A 16876-nucleotide genomic window follows, 5' to 3' on the forward strand; every position below is an offset into this window, starting at 1 on the left:
ATGTTGATGTTTTTGTTGTTTACAAAATTTGCACAAGTTCTTTTAAGGCAAACATACAAACAAAAAGGCAAAAAAGTGCTTATTATAATATAAAACAAAAATTACAACAAGCTATAAACTGTTCAGATTTAGATAAAAGGAAAGCTGGACATGTTCTGGTTAAAGTGATAATTCAAATACCTGTGACCACTTACAAAACAGCTGAGTGAATTGAAGAAATTGACTTCTAAAAATCATCTTGGGACCATATTATCTTTTTTGTTTTAACCTAATTGGACAAATAAGAATACAAGTATGCATCATTCGTTTGAAGATGTTACTTTGCTTGTTGTGTGTAAAATATATTAAAGTTCAACATCATGCTGTTAAAAGTAACTTTTTAGAACTATTGTATAAGATGTTTCATGTGTAGTTTTTAAATGAGTTACTTTGCATTTGGATGTATAAAAAAAATCAAACAAATACTGTAAGTATGTGAAAAACTGACTTTCCTTGAAAGTCTGAAAACTGCTTGTTTTATGTACTGTAGGATCGCATGGGATTTCAACACACAAATAAAATGAAATAACCTCAGGTAATTTATGACTTTATTTAAACATTTAAGTCAAATTAGCTGACAAATCACAGTTCAGGAAAATGTTTTCACAGGACAACCACAGAGGTAAAAAGAAAAAAAGTAAATTATTTTTGCATTGTAATATTCAAAAGTGAAATGTTAAGCAACATAAACTGAATTGAGTGTAAAATAAACAACCTTTAACAAACCTTTAGCATTACACATTCACAAACATTTAAAAGATATGAAAATGATAAAAGGACAAAATATATTGCTTTGAGGTTCACAAAAAGTCTAATATAATTTCCTTGGCAATACAAACAAGGACAGTTGTGGCAGATTCTCTGTAATTTGGTACACTGCAATCACAAAACGCGTCACAAACTCACCTAGAAAGGTACACTATATATTATGGAAGCAGATACTGCATATTGGAATAAATTTCACACAAAACAAGTGTTGCCCGTTTAAAATGAGGAACCATATTTAATGTAGTATCCTATCAAGAACAGAAGGTAGAGGATTGTAGCATGTGAATTCATTTAGTTGTTTTTTTTCTGGATGAATTACTGTGGAATATATAAAAATAGTGTTACATTAAAAACTACCGTCCTCTATAATTAATTTGCAAAGCACAATATAGAATAAAAATGTAAAAAGAAACAATAACTGTCTAACTTAAAGATATACTTAGACATTACCAACTAAAAAGTTATACTTATTTCAAATCCAGTAAATCCGAATTTCAAGAAACTTTTATAAAATCCCCAATACTTCATTAAAAAATTATTTTCCATGATTTTGAAAATGTTATAGAAAACTTCACATTATATAATTGGTAGTTATATAATTCAAATAATAAGTGCATTATACAATGCATAGGCGGTCTGTATTAATTAATACAAGACCCACAAATCTGCTAAACAATTTTTGCCCTGTAGCGTTTTGATCTGCGTGCAGGTGTCAAGTCAGTTATGGCTTTTCTTTTCCTCTGTTTCGCTGTTTGTTGTTCTTCTGACTCCTCGGAATCGGATTCATCTCCTTTTCTAGATTCATGCATTTGCAGTCTCATTGATCTCCGTCTGCTTGAAGATATACTTGAGCTACTCTGAAGAACATGCTTTTCAATGGGGAGACCTTTCTCATTTTCTTCACCTACATCAGATTTTTCTGCAGATGTGAATATGATGTCTTTTGCGGCATCCGTGGCCACTCTGCTGTCCTCTTCTGCTTTGTTTTCTTCTTGATCAGGTGTTTCCTCTACCTCCAACTCTAAAGTGAAGCCCTCATTTGTACTGGACTCACCCTTTTGCTCTTCTGCCTCCACATGTTGATCTATCACTTTCTCCAATTCACCTATCTCTTCTACTTTCCTGCTATTTTGCTCCATAACCTCGTCGTTATCCTCATCTGTCTGAGGTTTATTTACTCTTTTCTCTTTATGCTCCTCTTGAGATTCACCTGCATCTGTCTTGGTGTCTTCATGTATATTACAATCTCCATCTGATTTAGTCCCTTCTGCGTTCTCCTGGATTTTCTGTTGTGTTCCTCCACCCAAATTACTGCCCTCAAAAGCTGCTGCAGGTACATCTGAGGTCGGCTCTACATTCTCTGTTGTAAATGTCACTTCTACTGTCTCAGTTTGTTGTATAACTTCTTTGACTTGCTCGCTATCCTCATCATGCTCTTGTTTGCGAAGACGTTTGGATTTTCTTGGAGCAGCCGTTTCAACAGTCAATCTTTTTCTCAGGGTTCTCCTTTCCACAGTTGTTTCCTCCAAATCAAAAGAACTTCCTTGCACTGCTCCCTCAGTTTCTTTTTCCAGGACTGGTTTCTTTTCCGCCTGTACACTAGAGACTTCTTCCTCCTCCAGTTCTTTAGGCGCCTGTACATCTCTCTCAAGATTTTCCTCTCGAGTCTTGTCCTGCTCAATGTTGTCTGGGCAGGCACTGTTACTTTCATTGATTTCAAAGAGGATTTCATTTCCTTCTTTTACAGTATCATCTTTTGTCCCTTTTTCCTCTGCCTTTCCTTCCATATTTACCTGAATAATGCCTTCTCCCTCTTTTGTCTTTAAATTTTCAAATTCCGTAATGCTCTTCTCCGCATTTAATGCCTCGTTCTCCTTCTCGATATTTAAATCATTCGCTGATTTCTGTATTGCTGAGTCATTTTCATTTCCACATATGTTGCCCATTGTTTCTTTTTCTGACGCCACCTCTTGTCTGTGGAGGCGATTTGATTTTCTTCTTGGTGTAGACTGGACTGTTACTGTCCGGTATCTGAGACTTCTTCTTGTAATGAAGGATGCCTCTTGATCAGAGCTTTCCTCCTTTGACACTGCTTCTTCTTCTACTGAGCTTGTTCTTGCTTCATCTTCTCCCTTCTGTTGAGTATTCTCCTCTGGTTTCTGGTCTGCGTTTTCTTGTTGAGGCTCTTTTTTTTCTTCATCTTGAACTCCCCCCTCTACATCTTTTTGTGTTTTATCCATTTCCAGCAGAATTTCATTTTCAATTGTTTTAATTGAGCTCTTGGTCTCATCTTCTTGTTCATTTGTTGATTTGTCAAGCAAAGCTTCATCTACCTTTCCCTTATCATTTGATATGTCTTTCTCTTGCTCATATGAAGTAGTTTCCACATTTCTGCTCATGAAAACCATATCTACATCTTCATTAAGACTTTCCATGTTGGTCTCTACTGCAATAATTGGTACACAGACACTCACAGTCTCTACTGTCGTTGATGAGGTTTCTTCATTTCGACTTCTATCTGCTTCTTTCACTGGTTCCAACTCTTCTGTGTGGGGACGTGTAGATGTTCTGGTCTTCTGTGTAGATGTGGCTGGCTGTGCACTGATCCTCAGACTTCTCCTTGTGATTCTTTCGGTTTTATTGTCATTGGTTTCAGAGATTTTCATCTGTGAGACCTCCTCTACTTGACTGGTGGTCTCCTCTATAAGGTATGATTGCTCCTTGCAAACCACTGAAACCAATGACTCATTTTCATGTTGCTCTAAATTGGCTTCTTCTCTTCCCATCTCAGGAGCCGCATCGTTCTCTAAGCTTTGTTCCTTGTTCTCCATCTTGTCGATTACTTCAAATCCCTTTTCTGCAGTAGCATCAGGTTCTCCTTCTACAAGTGGGACAACATTCTCAGTATCCTCTTCCACTGGCTCCAGTTCAGCTAAACATGTTTCATCGTTCTTCATGTTGACCTCTTGATCAATTTCTTCAACTGTCTCATCTGTCATTGAGATTGCTTCAGTTTTATTCTCGGTGTGTCTTTCCTGATGTTCAACATCTGCTTCAGCTTCTTGGTTTTGTACACGTCTAGATTTCCTTCTTGGTGGAGACTGAACTTTTATTTTTCTACGTCTGAGACTTCTCTCTGTGCTGACTGGCACCTCCTCTTCTAAGTTTACCTGGACAGCTTCGGGTGCCTCCTGAGCAAGACTGCTCATCTCTACCTCACTGTCTGTTTGTTTCTCTTTTAAAGCAACATCTTGATAATTTTGTGTCTCCTTAATTATATTAGCCTTGTTTGCCATTGTTGCTGCTTCTGGGTGTTCTTTAGATGTTACAGTTTCTACCACATCCTCATCTATGACTGCCATACATTCCTCTACAATCTCTGTCTCCTTTATATCATTTTGTCCTTTGACAACTTCTGTAAGTTTCTTCTGCTCAAATGTTATGATTTGTTCATCAAGTTTGTTCTGCTCTTTAGCGGTGTTTTCTTCCTCCATTTTGTCCTCTTCTTCCACAGGGATCTTTTCCATATTTTCCTCTTTTTGTAGTTCTTCTTGCTGTTCCTTATGTTCGGATGTCTGAATACGTAGTTGATATTCACTTTTATATGGTTCATCCAGTTCCAGTTGTTCCTCTGTCTGGGAATTTCTTAAGACTTTTGGAGTGTCACTCTCTCCTTCTGTATTTTGGGAAATTTTGTTGAAATCTACAAGTACTACTGTGGCCTTTTGTAAGTTTATTACTGGAGTACCATCCTCTATCTCTGTCTCCTCATCAGGTTCTTTTTCTTGATCTATTTCTACACTCATCAGTATATCAGATTTCTCAGTATCAACAGCTGCAGTTTCTACAGTGTTTGAGTTTGCCATATCATCAAGACTTTCAAAACTGGTCTCTGTTGTAATAATTGGTAAACAGACATTCACAATCTCTTCTGTTGATGCTGAAGTTTTTTCATCTAAATTTCGAATCATGTCTGTTTCTTCCACTGGCTCCAACTCAGCTAATTTTGCTTCCTTGTTTTCCATCTTGTTGACCTCTTGATCAATTTCTTCAACTGTCTCTTTTGTCATTGGGATTGCTTCAGTTTTATTCTTGGTCACCACTGTGTGTCTTTCCTGATGTTCAACATCTGCTTCAGCTTCTTGGTTTTGTACACGTCTAGATTTCCTTCTTGGTTGAGACTGAACTTTTATTGTTCGACGTCTGAGATTTCTCTCTGTGCTGACTGGCACCTCCTCTTCCTGGACATCTGTCTCCTGAGCAAGACTGCTCATCTCTACCTCACTGTCTGTTTGTTTCTCTTTTAAAGCAACATCTTGATAATTTTGTGTCTCCTTAATTATATTAGCCTTGTCTGCCATTGTTGTTTGTTCTGGATGTTCTTTAGATGTTACAGTTTCTTCCACATCCTCATCTATGACTACCTTACAGTCCTCTACAATCTCTGTCTCCTTTATATAATTTTGTCCATCTACAACTTCTGTAAGTTTCTTCTGCTCAAATGTTATGATTTGTTCATCAAGTTTGTTCTGCTCTTTAGCGGTGTTTTCTTCCTCCATTTTGTCCTCTTCTTCCACAGGGGTCTTTTCCGTATTTTCCTCTTTTTGTAGTTCTTCTTGCTGTTCCTTATGTTCGGATGTCTGGATACGTAGTTGATAGTCACTTTTATCTGGTTCATCCAGTTCCAGTTGTTCCAGTTGTTCATCTGTCTGGGAATTTGTTAAGACTTTTGGAGTGTCACTCTCTCCTTCTGTGCTTTGGGAAAGGTTGTTTAAATCTACAAGTACTACTGTGGCTTTTTGCAGCTGTATTATTGGAGTAACATCATCTTTCTCTCCCTTTTCATCAAGTTCTTCTTCAACAAGTGTGACGGCTTCTACAATCTTAGATGCCTCCTTTTCATTGTCTGTTTCTACACCCATCAGCAGTACAGACATCTCAGGTCCAACAGCTGAAGTTTTCTCAACATTTGTGTTTGGTATTTCATCAGGACTTTCCAAGTTGGTCTCTACTGTAATTATGGGTATACCCACATCCACAGTCCTTTCTGTTGTTGCTGAGGTTTCTCCATATTCATTTCTACTCATATCTGCTTCTTTTACTGGTTCCAACTCTGCCTTGTGGAGACGTGTAGATTTTCTGGTATTCTGTGTAGATGTGACTGATTTTGCACTGAGCCTAAGACTTCTCCTTGTGATCCTTGCATTGTCACTTTGATTGATTTCAGTGCTTTCCACCTGTGAGACCTCCTCTATTTGAATGGTGGTTGCCTCCACAACATTTGTTTGCTCCAAACTAACCACTGGGTCCATCTCCATGGGTTTTTCTGTCTCGGCTTTTTCTTTCTCGTTTTTAAACAATGATTCATTTTTCTCTTGCTCTAAATTGGCTTCTTCTCCCATCTCAGGTGTCTCATCACATGTGTCCTTTGTCACAACTAAATTTGTTTCTTTGTTTTCCATTTTGTTAATTTCTTTAGCTTTTTTTCCTACTACAGCCTCTTTGGGTTCGACTTCTACATATGGGATGACATTCTCAGTAGCCTCAACAGTTGATTTTTGAGGTGCTTTCTCTCTCTCTTTTTCTGCACCTTGATCCACTTTGTCAGCACTCTTTTCTGTTATTTGGACTATTTCAGTTTTTTCAGTAAGACTGCTCACTCCTTCATCCTCATTCTGGTTGATGTCTTTTTGAGTGCTTTCCACCAGGTTGTTCTTAGCTGGCATTGTGGCCAAATCTTCTATTGGCTTTTGCTCCTCAAATGTAATGTCTTGTTCATCAAGTTTTTCCTGCTCTTCAACTGTGTTTTCTTCCTCTATTTTTTCTTCCTCAGGGATAATTTCATTGTCTTCCTCTGTTTGTATTTCTTCTTTTTGTTCCTCCTCTTCTGATGCCAGGTTGCACAGATCTGCATTTTTATCTCGTTTATCCAGTTCCAGTTGTTCCTCCAGTTGGGAATGTTTTAAGACTTCTGGAGTCCCAACCTCTTCTGTATTTTGGGAAAGTTTTTTCAAATCTACAAGTACTACTGTGGCTTTTTGTAAGTTTATTACTGGAGTACCATCCTCTATCTCTGTCTCCTCATCAAGTTCTTTTTCTTGATCTATTTCTATACTCATCAGTATATCAGATTTCTCAGTATCAACAGCTGCAGTTTCCACAGTGTTTGAGTTTGCCATATCATCAAGACTTTCAAAACTGGTCTCTGTTGTAATAATTGGTAAACAGACATTCACAATCTCTTCTGTTGATGCTGAAGTTTTTTCATCTTCATTTCGAATCATGTCTATTTCTTCCACTGGCTCCAACTCAGCTAATTTTGCTTCCTTGTTTTCCATCTGGTTGACCTCTTGATCAGTTTCTTCAACTGTCTCTTTTGTCATTGGGATCGGTTCAGTTTTATTCTTGGTCACCACTGTGTGTCTTTCCTGATGTTCAACATCTGCTTCAGCTTCTTGGTTTTGTACACGTCTAGATTTCCTTCTCAGTGTAGACTGAACTTTTATTGTTCTACGTCTGAGATTTCTCTCTGTGCTGACTGGTACCTCCTCTTCCTGGACATCTGTCTCCTGAGCAAGACTGCTCATCTCTATGTCACTGTTTGTTTGTCCAGCTAAATTCGCTTCCTTATAGTCAATCTTTTTGATTTCTTTAACTTTTTCTTTTACATCCTCATCAGGTTCTGCTTCCACAAGGAGGATGTCTCCCTCAGTAGACTCTGTAATCTGAGGTGTTTTCTCTTCTGTAGCTTTCAGCAGTTCAACACTTCCAGATTCAATAACCATTGTTTCATCAACATTTGTGTTTGCCTTGTCACTCTCTTCTGGACCTACATCCTCTGCAATAACTTCATCCCTCTCATCAGTCCTTAATTTTGCCTTGTGTTGTGGCTCAACACATTCTACCTGCTGAATCGCTGCTTTGCTACGTGTAGATCTCCTAACAGGTGCGATCTTTATTTGTTTCAAAGTGCTTCTGAGACATCTAACCGTCACGCTAGGGTCAACAGTTTGATCTCCACGATTTGTTGATCTACTTGGGGTGTCGGTAGATCCTTTCTTTTGTGCATCCTCTTTAGCTTGTTCAGTATTTGTTTTCTCCTCTGGTTTCTCAACTTGGCTTAGAACAACTACTTCTATGGTTTCTGGTTCTGGCTCATCCTCTTGTTCTTTGTATCCAGTTGCTTGTTCTGGAGTTCTTTTGGCATCAGTCGCTACGTTATTTCCTTTTGTTATGTCCAATGTACCATCTTGTTCCTCCATTATCATAATTACTTCAGCTACTTGTTGCTCAGATGACATTGTGTGCTTCATTTCATCTTGTTCAGCAATCTCTCTGTTATAATCACTCGCCTCTTCAGGAGAAACTTTATGCAAATCTACAAGCACAACTTTGGCTTCACTCAATGTCAACATCATAGAGCTATTTTCGACTGTCTTCTGGTCCTCTTCAGGTGTTGTTTTCCATTTATGTACCTCAGCAGACTCTACAGATGACTGTTGTGGTGCTTCTTGGTCTATTTCTGAAATTTCACAAACTACATCTACAGTTTCCCCCTGTGAGATTTCAGCATCCATAGTAGAATCCACTGTAAGCTCTTCTTTTTCTCTGTATTCCTCAACCTCAGATTCTGATTCTGCTTTGTTAGCAAGAGTCTCTGATTGATCTGTCACCCCTTCCACAGCTTTTTTATTGTTGTACATTTCAACGGTCCCACTCATAGCCTTTTCCTCTTCAGGTTCATCCAGCATTTTTATTTCCTCCTCCTCTGTCTCACACACAAGTTTATCTTCCTCAACCTCTTTGTTCTTTTCTAAATTCTCATTTTGTTCCTCTTCAGTTCCTGTACTCATCTTTACAATTTCTATATCCACCACAGACTGAAGTTGGTTTTGGTCAATAAACCCAATAGTGGCTCCTTGTTTTACAACAGTGTGCTCCACATTAACAATTTCACATTCCTCTTCACTGCCTCTCTGGCTCTCTATTTCCCCAGCTGTGGTGAGGTGGGTGACTGGAGTCCCCTCTGATGTAGCTGTGTCTTTTTCAATTTCATGTTCCTCCTCTTTCTGTGAACTTCTAAGCTCTGATATGTTTGTGACAGTTGCAGTTACTGTGCCTGTTGTACTCTGCCAAATTAGAGAAGATGGATGTTAATTACTGTACGGAAAGTGTAAAAGATTGGAATAAATTACATTTTAATTAAACAACAATAATAATACTGTTCAAGCTGTTTAGTAATTATAAAACATGAGCCATAGGTTTATTTTTTGAATTCATACCCTGAGTACAGTTTCTGATTCTTTTACAGTAAAAGTATCATCAAGATGTTCCTCATTTGCCACCTCAATTGGACTTTCAACTCCTGCCTCAATGTCTTCCACCCTTTGAGAGACATAGTTAATTGTACACAATGTAGTATTTAATACTGTTATGGTATTCTGCTGACAAGTAATATGATACCTGATGTTCTTTGAAAGCCTCTCCTCTGAATTTTCTCTGATACCTCTGCGTTTCAGGCTGCTATCTCTGCCACGCCTTGAGACTGGTATGTCATCTACTTCTATAACAGTGAAGAACTTCAGTTAGATTAGGCAGGAGAGTCTTTATTGAACAAATTATTGTTAAACAAAAATATTATACTTGCCTTTGGTGATGTCTGTAATGGTCTCCTCCTAAAATTAATATCAAAACTAGATATAAGAATTACTTCAATTGACAGATTCAATATGGATTTAAAGATTCAGTGTTTTTTTAAATATGCATCCATCTTGACGTTTATAGAATAAACAAAATTTTAAAAATGGAATTTTTAAATGAATTTGATGAATTGAATTTGCATATGCCGGCGTGATGTATCCAGCAGAAGGAACTGGATAAAATATCCTGAATTATATCGCTTACACAATCAGACTTGGTCACAGTCACACCATGTGCGTTCATTTAGCCAGAGGAGGTCTAGCCCCCGTCTGAGCCCAGTTTCTCCCAAGGTTTTTTTCTACTCCATTCTGTCACCGGATGGAGTTTGGGTTCCTTGCCACTTTAGCTTGCTTAGTTGGGGACACTTAACTGTCAGCAATATTACTGACTTGACTGAATTGACACTATCAGATCAGAACTGACTGGATGATTGTTTTCTTCAGAGCTGCTTAATTGCTGAATTGAACATTGTTAATCATGTTCAATTGTTTTGAATTTGCCAAAAAAAAAGATTTTGAACTAAATCTATTTTCTGTCAACACACAGTTAATTAATACAAAGGTAACAGAATCAGAAATTCATTTACCACTATCTCCACTGTGTATTCAATGGTTTCCTGAACCTTAGTCATCTCGATTTGCATTGGAGAAATGACAGCATCTTCGTCAAATTTCAGTTTGCTCACAACCTGGTCCTTCTCTGCTAATAAAGAACGACATTATTAGGGCTGCAATCCATTAAAATTATCAGATTAAATGCATGATATGCTAATTAATTCATTTAAAAAATGTATTATTACAAGTAATCGCAAATATCAATTTTTTCAGAGTAAAGCCACCAGATTAACGTGATTCAAAGACATCAATGTGTCAGACAAAAGCACTAAATAGACGAAAATGGCTTTGGAAGTCAATGTATTGTTTGTTTCTTTATTTACATATCATTGAAACTAAAAATACAGATATTTTCCTTACCTTTTAGCTTCAACTTCTGTAGCCTGTTTGCAATTAGAGTTCTCTGGAAAGGGCTTCCTATTTTCTCTACTTCCCACAGAATCTCTTTGTCTGCTGGATGTATACTGAAGTACTTCTCACAAACTGTAAAGAAAGAGTTTGGAGATACAGACCATAGAAAACAGGAATAATATCTGTTATGTGAGCAAAGATGACATTTGACATAAAGTAAGTCTGTTTCTATACCTTTATAAATAGCTTCGGAAAGAGGAAACTTCAACCCTATATACTCCTTTCTGAAGCTACCAACAAAGTCTTCCAGAATCTCTACGCCATGACCCTTGCCCCGTTGATAGTTCCTGACAAATATTGTGTCCATGACAGGAAGTTGATAGCACTGGGTCAAGAAGTTTCTGCACAAGCTACCTGTAAGAAAAGAGAAATATGACAGGGGGTTTGTAAAAACAACAAGTAAGGTCTGGAAGTGTATAGGCTTTGAAGGAACTGTCATTACCTTTGGGTTTGTATGAGTAAAAGCCAATGGCCTCTCCATCCTTCCATAGTATTTTCGCACTTTCATGCTCACAATGGCAGAGAAAGGAAACATCTTCACTGCTCTTCTCATTTCTCAACACAATTCTGTTGAGAACATATAGGACTATCCTCTCCCCAAGAGTGTTGACCTATGATAAGCATGGCACTAGTCTTGTAGTAGCTATAAAAAATTATTCAACTAATTCAAAATAAGCATTACTGGCCTTGCATAAAAAAAGAGAAAACACTGACCTTGATCAGGCCCGTTCTTGAGGGCTCTGCTGTTTTAAGAACATCTTCAACTCCCCACCATTGGCCCAACAAATAAAGCCCAACAACTGCAGGTATAATGTAATAAGTGTGGTAAAATATACAGCATTAACATCACAATATGTTACAAATGATTCCGATTTTCATAACTTCTGACCATAATACCTGTGGTAAAGTCATCAGGTAAGAACAATGCAAGGAGCTTCTTTTTAGTATCTGTTCCATATAGAGGGACAAAACTTACATTGCAGAGTCCAATCTCTATCTGTCACCAAGAGAACATGAAAATGTGAAAATGTTTTTAAGCCACATTCATATAAGAATTGTTGTTTATTGCCATCAAGAAAAAAAAAAGAAAATGCAAAAATATATTCAGCAATAATATGAAACTTTTATATAAGTGAAAGCATGCAGACATTATAGATAGCACCTCGCATCTTACCTGTTTGGAATCAGGTAGTCTGAAGTACTCCGCTGTGTCAGGATTTCTGTAGAGGATCTGAGACATGTATTCCTCGGCTGCCAGCTCTAAGAACTCGTGATCCACATTTGTCAGAATATCTACAGGGAATGCCATCCTATGGAAGAAATTATAGTATATGTGGGTTTTTTTTAAATATACCAATCACATACTATCTAAACGTGTACGTATTAACTTGGCTATGAGTCGTAAACGATAATGTATGACTGCTTTTTGTCCAGTTATCACAGCTTTTTGGACTCATGAGTGAGCTATGAGTTTTTATATGCTCATCAGGCAAGAATCAAGAAAGAGATGTATCAAAGTTTCTACAAAAATGTTGAACATTTATAATGTAATATATGTTTCTTGAACATCAAATCAGCATATTAGAATGATTTCTGAAGGATCATGTGACACTAAAGAGTAATAGTTTTCCTTTTGCGTCAGTGCTGATTCCGGAAGTATTTTTTTCCCATTCATTTTTCCAATAGGGGTTTATAAAACAAAGTCTTTGTTAAAGAGGTTATAAGCCATGAACCAAGCCAATCAGCTACGAGGTGAATCACAACACTAAACACTTTGATTTGAAGCAAAACATGTCTGAAAATCATAAAAAAAGACAAAGAAGACTGTGTAACAGCTTTAGTGAGGGAAAGAGTTATTAATCCACGAAGCATTACGAACAGCATAAATGATTAAAAAAAAATTTAAAAAAATCATGGAGAAATACAAAATTCTCATTTAACAAACTCTTAATTTCAATACTTAAATTCAATAATGAGGGTTGGTTTACTATACTATGCATATATATATATTATGCACACACACATATAGGCTATATTATTTACAAACATAAGTATTTTGAAACCGTAGCAAGATCGGCTCTATATTACATTATTAAATGAGTGTTTCATGGGAGTGGGCGGAGCTAAAAATCAAAAATTTTTGGGATGTTTTGCTTTTTTCAACTCTGTGATTGGTGTAATTTTCTATAAAGCATCATGGGTAATTTTATTTTACCAAGAATTCCGTTTTCAAGCTGAAAATAATATGTTCTGACGGCTTCAGCAAAAGCAAATGCCATGGATTAAATATAAAATGTGTAGCAAAAATTCCTTTTCGACCTTAAAAAAAATAGGATTTCAGAAATAATCTACATTTCCTGTTCTGAGATTCTTTGTTCAGTGTAGATTTCATTATCACAAATGTCATTTTGGCACCTAACTTAAGAGTTTGGCACTACAAAGCAAGGGGCTATATATATTTTTGAATGTTTACCTCTTCAACTGTGGCATTTTTGGAATGTGGTAAATACAGCTTGCGACACAAGTCTAAGAATTGCGTGATAGAAGTGACAGCTGGTTTTGACGATTATTGCAGTGGAGATAGAAAAATATATCATATCAGAGCTTAATGAGAAGGTGTGGCACACCAGAATGCCTCATCTCAACCACATAGACATTAGTAGTTCTTTTGCATTTCATAAGTAGCAGCTCTAGAGTCCTGGAGCTGAAGAACATATGGGAGGAGCAAAGTCTGTAACATAAACACAAAAACAAAGAGTAATGTGCTGTGGGCCCCTTTTACGGTTTGGCACATTCTTTTAAACTGTAAAATTGTCTTACATTCTGCATCCAAGTCTTTCGTCAAGATCAAGTGTGTAATTCATATGTGTAGAGATCGCAGAGAAACAGATTATACTTACAAACTAAAGTGCTAATCGCAATGATAAAATGACATACACTGTAAACTCTTGCAGTTTTATTAGGGAAAAACATTTCATACAAAGCAGACACTCCAGAAGCTATAAGAATGAGTCAATATGTAATTAATTATGCATTTATGAGAACAGACTGAATGTTAGCTTGTGCCTGAAACAGCCAATACAATAATGTGTTGTTAGTAAGCCACATAACAAAGTGGGTTTGTTCATGTTTGTGCCTATATACTTGACAGGGAAATTAGTTAAGGGCTGCCTTTTGAATTTGTCAATGGCCCTTCTGTCAGGAAACATTACCAATCAGGCAGAAGAGCAAGCTTTGTGTGTGTCTGTATGTTTGGGTTAGCTGAAAACCAGAATGTACACACCTTGTACACACCTGCAGGCTGCAGGGCATCATATCAGCTCTTTGCAGAAACATGCTCACCGTAAACAACTGGTTATATCTGGTTTTTGGGAAAATTTCAAACATAACAGCTAACTAGCTTTACAACTTAGGTAGGTAGGCCTAATCATGATGAGCTAGATTAACAACATTGAAGACTAGAAGTTAATGTCAACTTCAGCTGAACTCCCTCTTTTAAAAGCCAGTCATGTATGGATTCATATGATCAATTCAAAGCTGTCAATCAGGTTAAAAGGTTGCTCTCCAATTTTAAAATTGCACAGCATTCTTATATCCTCCATATAAAAGAACAGCAGACTTTAATGACATGTATTGTACACAGAACAAATTTAAAATAGCCAATGTTCATTTAAATATGAACCATATGCTTTGCACATGGCATTTAAATGTGACATTGTAGGCCAACATGAGAAGAAGTCATGCACAAATTATACATATCCACTCAACACATTAGCATGTGTGCTATGGTCTCAACATGTATCTGCTGCATGCATTCAAATAAAAAATAATTAAATTAATAAATGACTTTGAGAAAACACTTGGGAGCAGTCATCTGAAACAAAACACCAATTGTAATATTATACAATACAGCCTATAATATAACATTATACAACGTACACACTATTTTAATTAAGCTTGAAAGAAATCAAAGGCAAGATCAAGTTGAAATACAAAAAATCCAGACGAATTGCATGTAAAGCGCGCGTTTTATCTAAATTGCAATGGCAGAAAAGGTCCTATGGTCGGTCGCCAGTGAGATGCATTGGGGTCCCTAACAAAAGCCCTGAAAAGCTTTGGGAAAGCAGAGAGGGTGTGTGCGTCCCGCCACGCTGCAGGAGGAATCCCAGCATTTAAAGTCCCACGAACCAAAACAAACCTTTAACTAATTCAACACTTCTTGCACATGTTCCTCGATCTCAGCTAGAGACTAAATATCCTAAATCTATACGACAATTCTCTAAATAACCTTTTGTCTGCTTTTGAACGACAGTCGAAGTTTTCTTCGAGGGGTTAAGTAGCCTACAGATGGACAACTTGGCTGTGCGCGCTGTTTAAAAAAATCTTTAGAAAAACATCTATATTTAACGAGTGTGGGCCTAAACCCACTCTTTAGGAGGTGGACCGAGCAGGATTCGTCAAGTAAAACGCTAGCAAAATATGCAGCCAGCGAAAGCTTGCAATTGCATAACATAGGCTACAGCGCACATGTGTCATTAATAATGAACTAACTTAATTAAAATTTATGGACTTGCTCTGCGATTGTGTAAGAGTGTTAAAGCAGCTTAACACCATCTATTCTAGTGAAGGCTTGGGTAAAAGTGAAGAATTTAATATATATATATATATATATATATATATATATATATATATATATATATATATATATATATATATATATATATATATGCATGATTCATTAAACAGCGGACCTGGTGAACTCGAGTAGGGGCGAGAAGCTTAGTAAACAAACACTAATCCAGTGTGCTGATGATGCGTGCATGGCACGTCACGCCATTAGTAGCCTACACTGTTCTGATTTGAAGAACAAGAATAACGACAAAGCATTTGTTATAGAAAGCAAGCCGAACCTACCTGTTTGTTTGTTTTTTTAAATTCCCGTCGATTAGGATATAATATGTTTTAATTCCCGTAAACCTCCGTGACATTTGGCTGTTACATGGTAGTGTATTGAAGCGCGAGCTCGAGCCCCCTCCCTCACTCTCTTTCCCTCCACTTTGAGAAGCGCACGAGCAGCCAACGGGAGATGAGCGCTCAATCGCGTTATGCAATCACATTCATATAGCCTACTGCTCAAAATTCCGGGCGGGCATTAATCCGGAACGCGATATTCAAAGCAAACAAATTTGAAATAGCACATTTTAAGTGGAATTTAGAAGTAAATAACTAAATCATAAGGAGTTGCTAGGTCTATCAGAAGAAAAAAAAGCTTGCAGGTTAATGTCTGGCATTATAGTAGAGTCTGACTTCACCTGAAAGAAAACCTGTTGCAGAAGATCATTCAGAGAAAGATGAGACTGGCCAGACACCATAATGTGCAATGACAGAAAAATTATTACTGTGGTATATAGCATGCATGCACAAATTAAAATATGCTTTGACATTCCTAATACAATATGCAACATATTGAGCGGGGCCCATGGGCTGAGCCGGCAAGCCCAATGGTAAATCCGGCCATGCATGCATGGTTTGCAGTCCAAACATTAGAGGAAGACCCCACATATGGCTTTAGTCTATATATATATATATATATATATATATATATATATATATATATGGGAGACAAAATGCTTCCCTGCCTAACTCCATTACTCATTAAATGAGGCAAACATAGAGTTACCCCACTTCACATACAATGACTGATGAGCACACCAGAAGGCCAAGATTCTCACTAGATTTTTGGGAGCCCCTCTGTTGTACAATTTGTAGAATAGCTTCTCATGATTTACCCTATCAAAGGCTAGAGGCATCAATAAAACACACACAAAAAAATGTGGAAATAGGCCTGTTATACAAATCTAAAACCTCCTTCAGGGCAAGGAGCTTGATAGCGTGTTTTTGCAGTTTTATTTGGACAGGATTTTGTTTTAAACACAGGAGGCAAAACTCTGGTTATAAAAATACCCGTGTCCGTGTGGACAAGGCCTAAACTGCCAATTTCTCAAGTGGCACCTGGTCATAAAACAAAGATAGGTAAAAGGAAAAAGGCTGATGACAATAAACAAGTGAAAAAGAAAGAATTAGGCAGAGATTTGCTGAAATAAATTTTGTATTTGTTGATTTATTATTAAACTTGTTGAATGTTTACCAGTTCCCGACTCCTTCTTCCCTGAACCCCGTTACAAATGTACTAGCAAACCGTATCTAGTATTAGGCCAACATATTGAATAATTACTTGAATTATATTATATATGTTACATTAGTTGCTGTTATATTATCTTACTAGCTATTTATAAGTTACAGAAAGGGTGCAACGTTACATAGTTACATTACATGTATTGCAA

At 37.1% G+C, this 16876-nt stretch overlaps 1 protein-coding gene across 1 annotated transcript; it reads right to left on the bottom strand.

Annotated features, from left to right (window-relative positions):
* Positions 1-570: 570 nt before the first annotated feature.
* LOC120471976 (uncharacterized) lies at positions 571-15572 on the bottom strand. The gene is made up of 12 exons (XM_089130110.1): positions 15447-15572; positions 11707-11842; positions 11430-11529; positions 11247-11332; positions 10975-11143; positions 10707-10886; positions 10482-10604; positions 10094-10206; positions 9455-9482; positions 9271-9370; positions 9090-9192; positions 571-8936 (listed from the first exon to the last, which is right to left on the bottom strand). Exons 1-12 carry the CDS (start codon positions 15518-15520, stop codon positions 1476-1478), a joined length of 8673 nt encoding a protein of 2890 aa, XP_088986236.1. The 5' UTR covers positions 15521-15572; the 3' UTR covers positions 571-1475.
* Between the last annotated feature and the right edge of the window lie 1304 nt (positions 15573-16876).

This window comes from Pimephales promelas, chromosome 4 (genome assembly GCF_988280905.1).
Source record: "Pimephales promelas chromosome 4, fPimPro1.hap1.1, whole genome shotgun sequence".
NCBI classification, from domain to species: domain Eukaryota; kingdom Metazoa; phylum Chordata; class Actinopteri; order Cypriniformes; family Leuciscidae; genus Pimephales; species Pimephales promelas.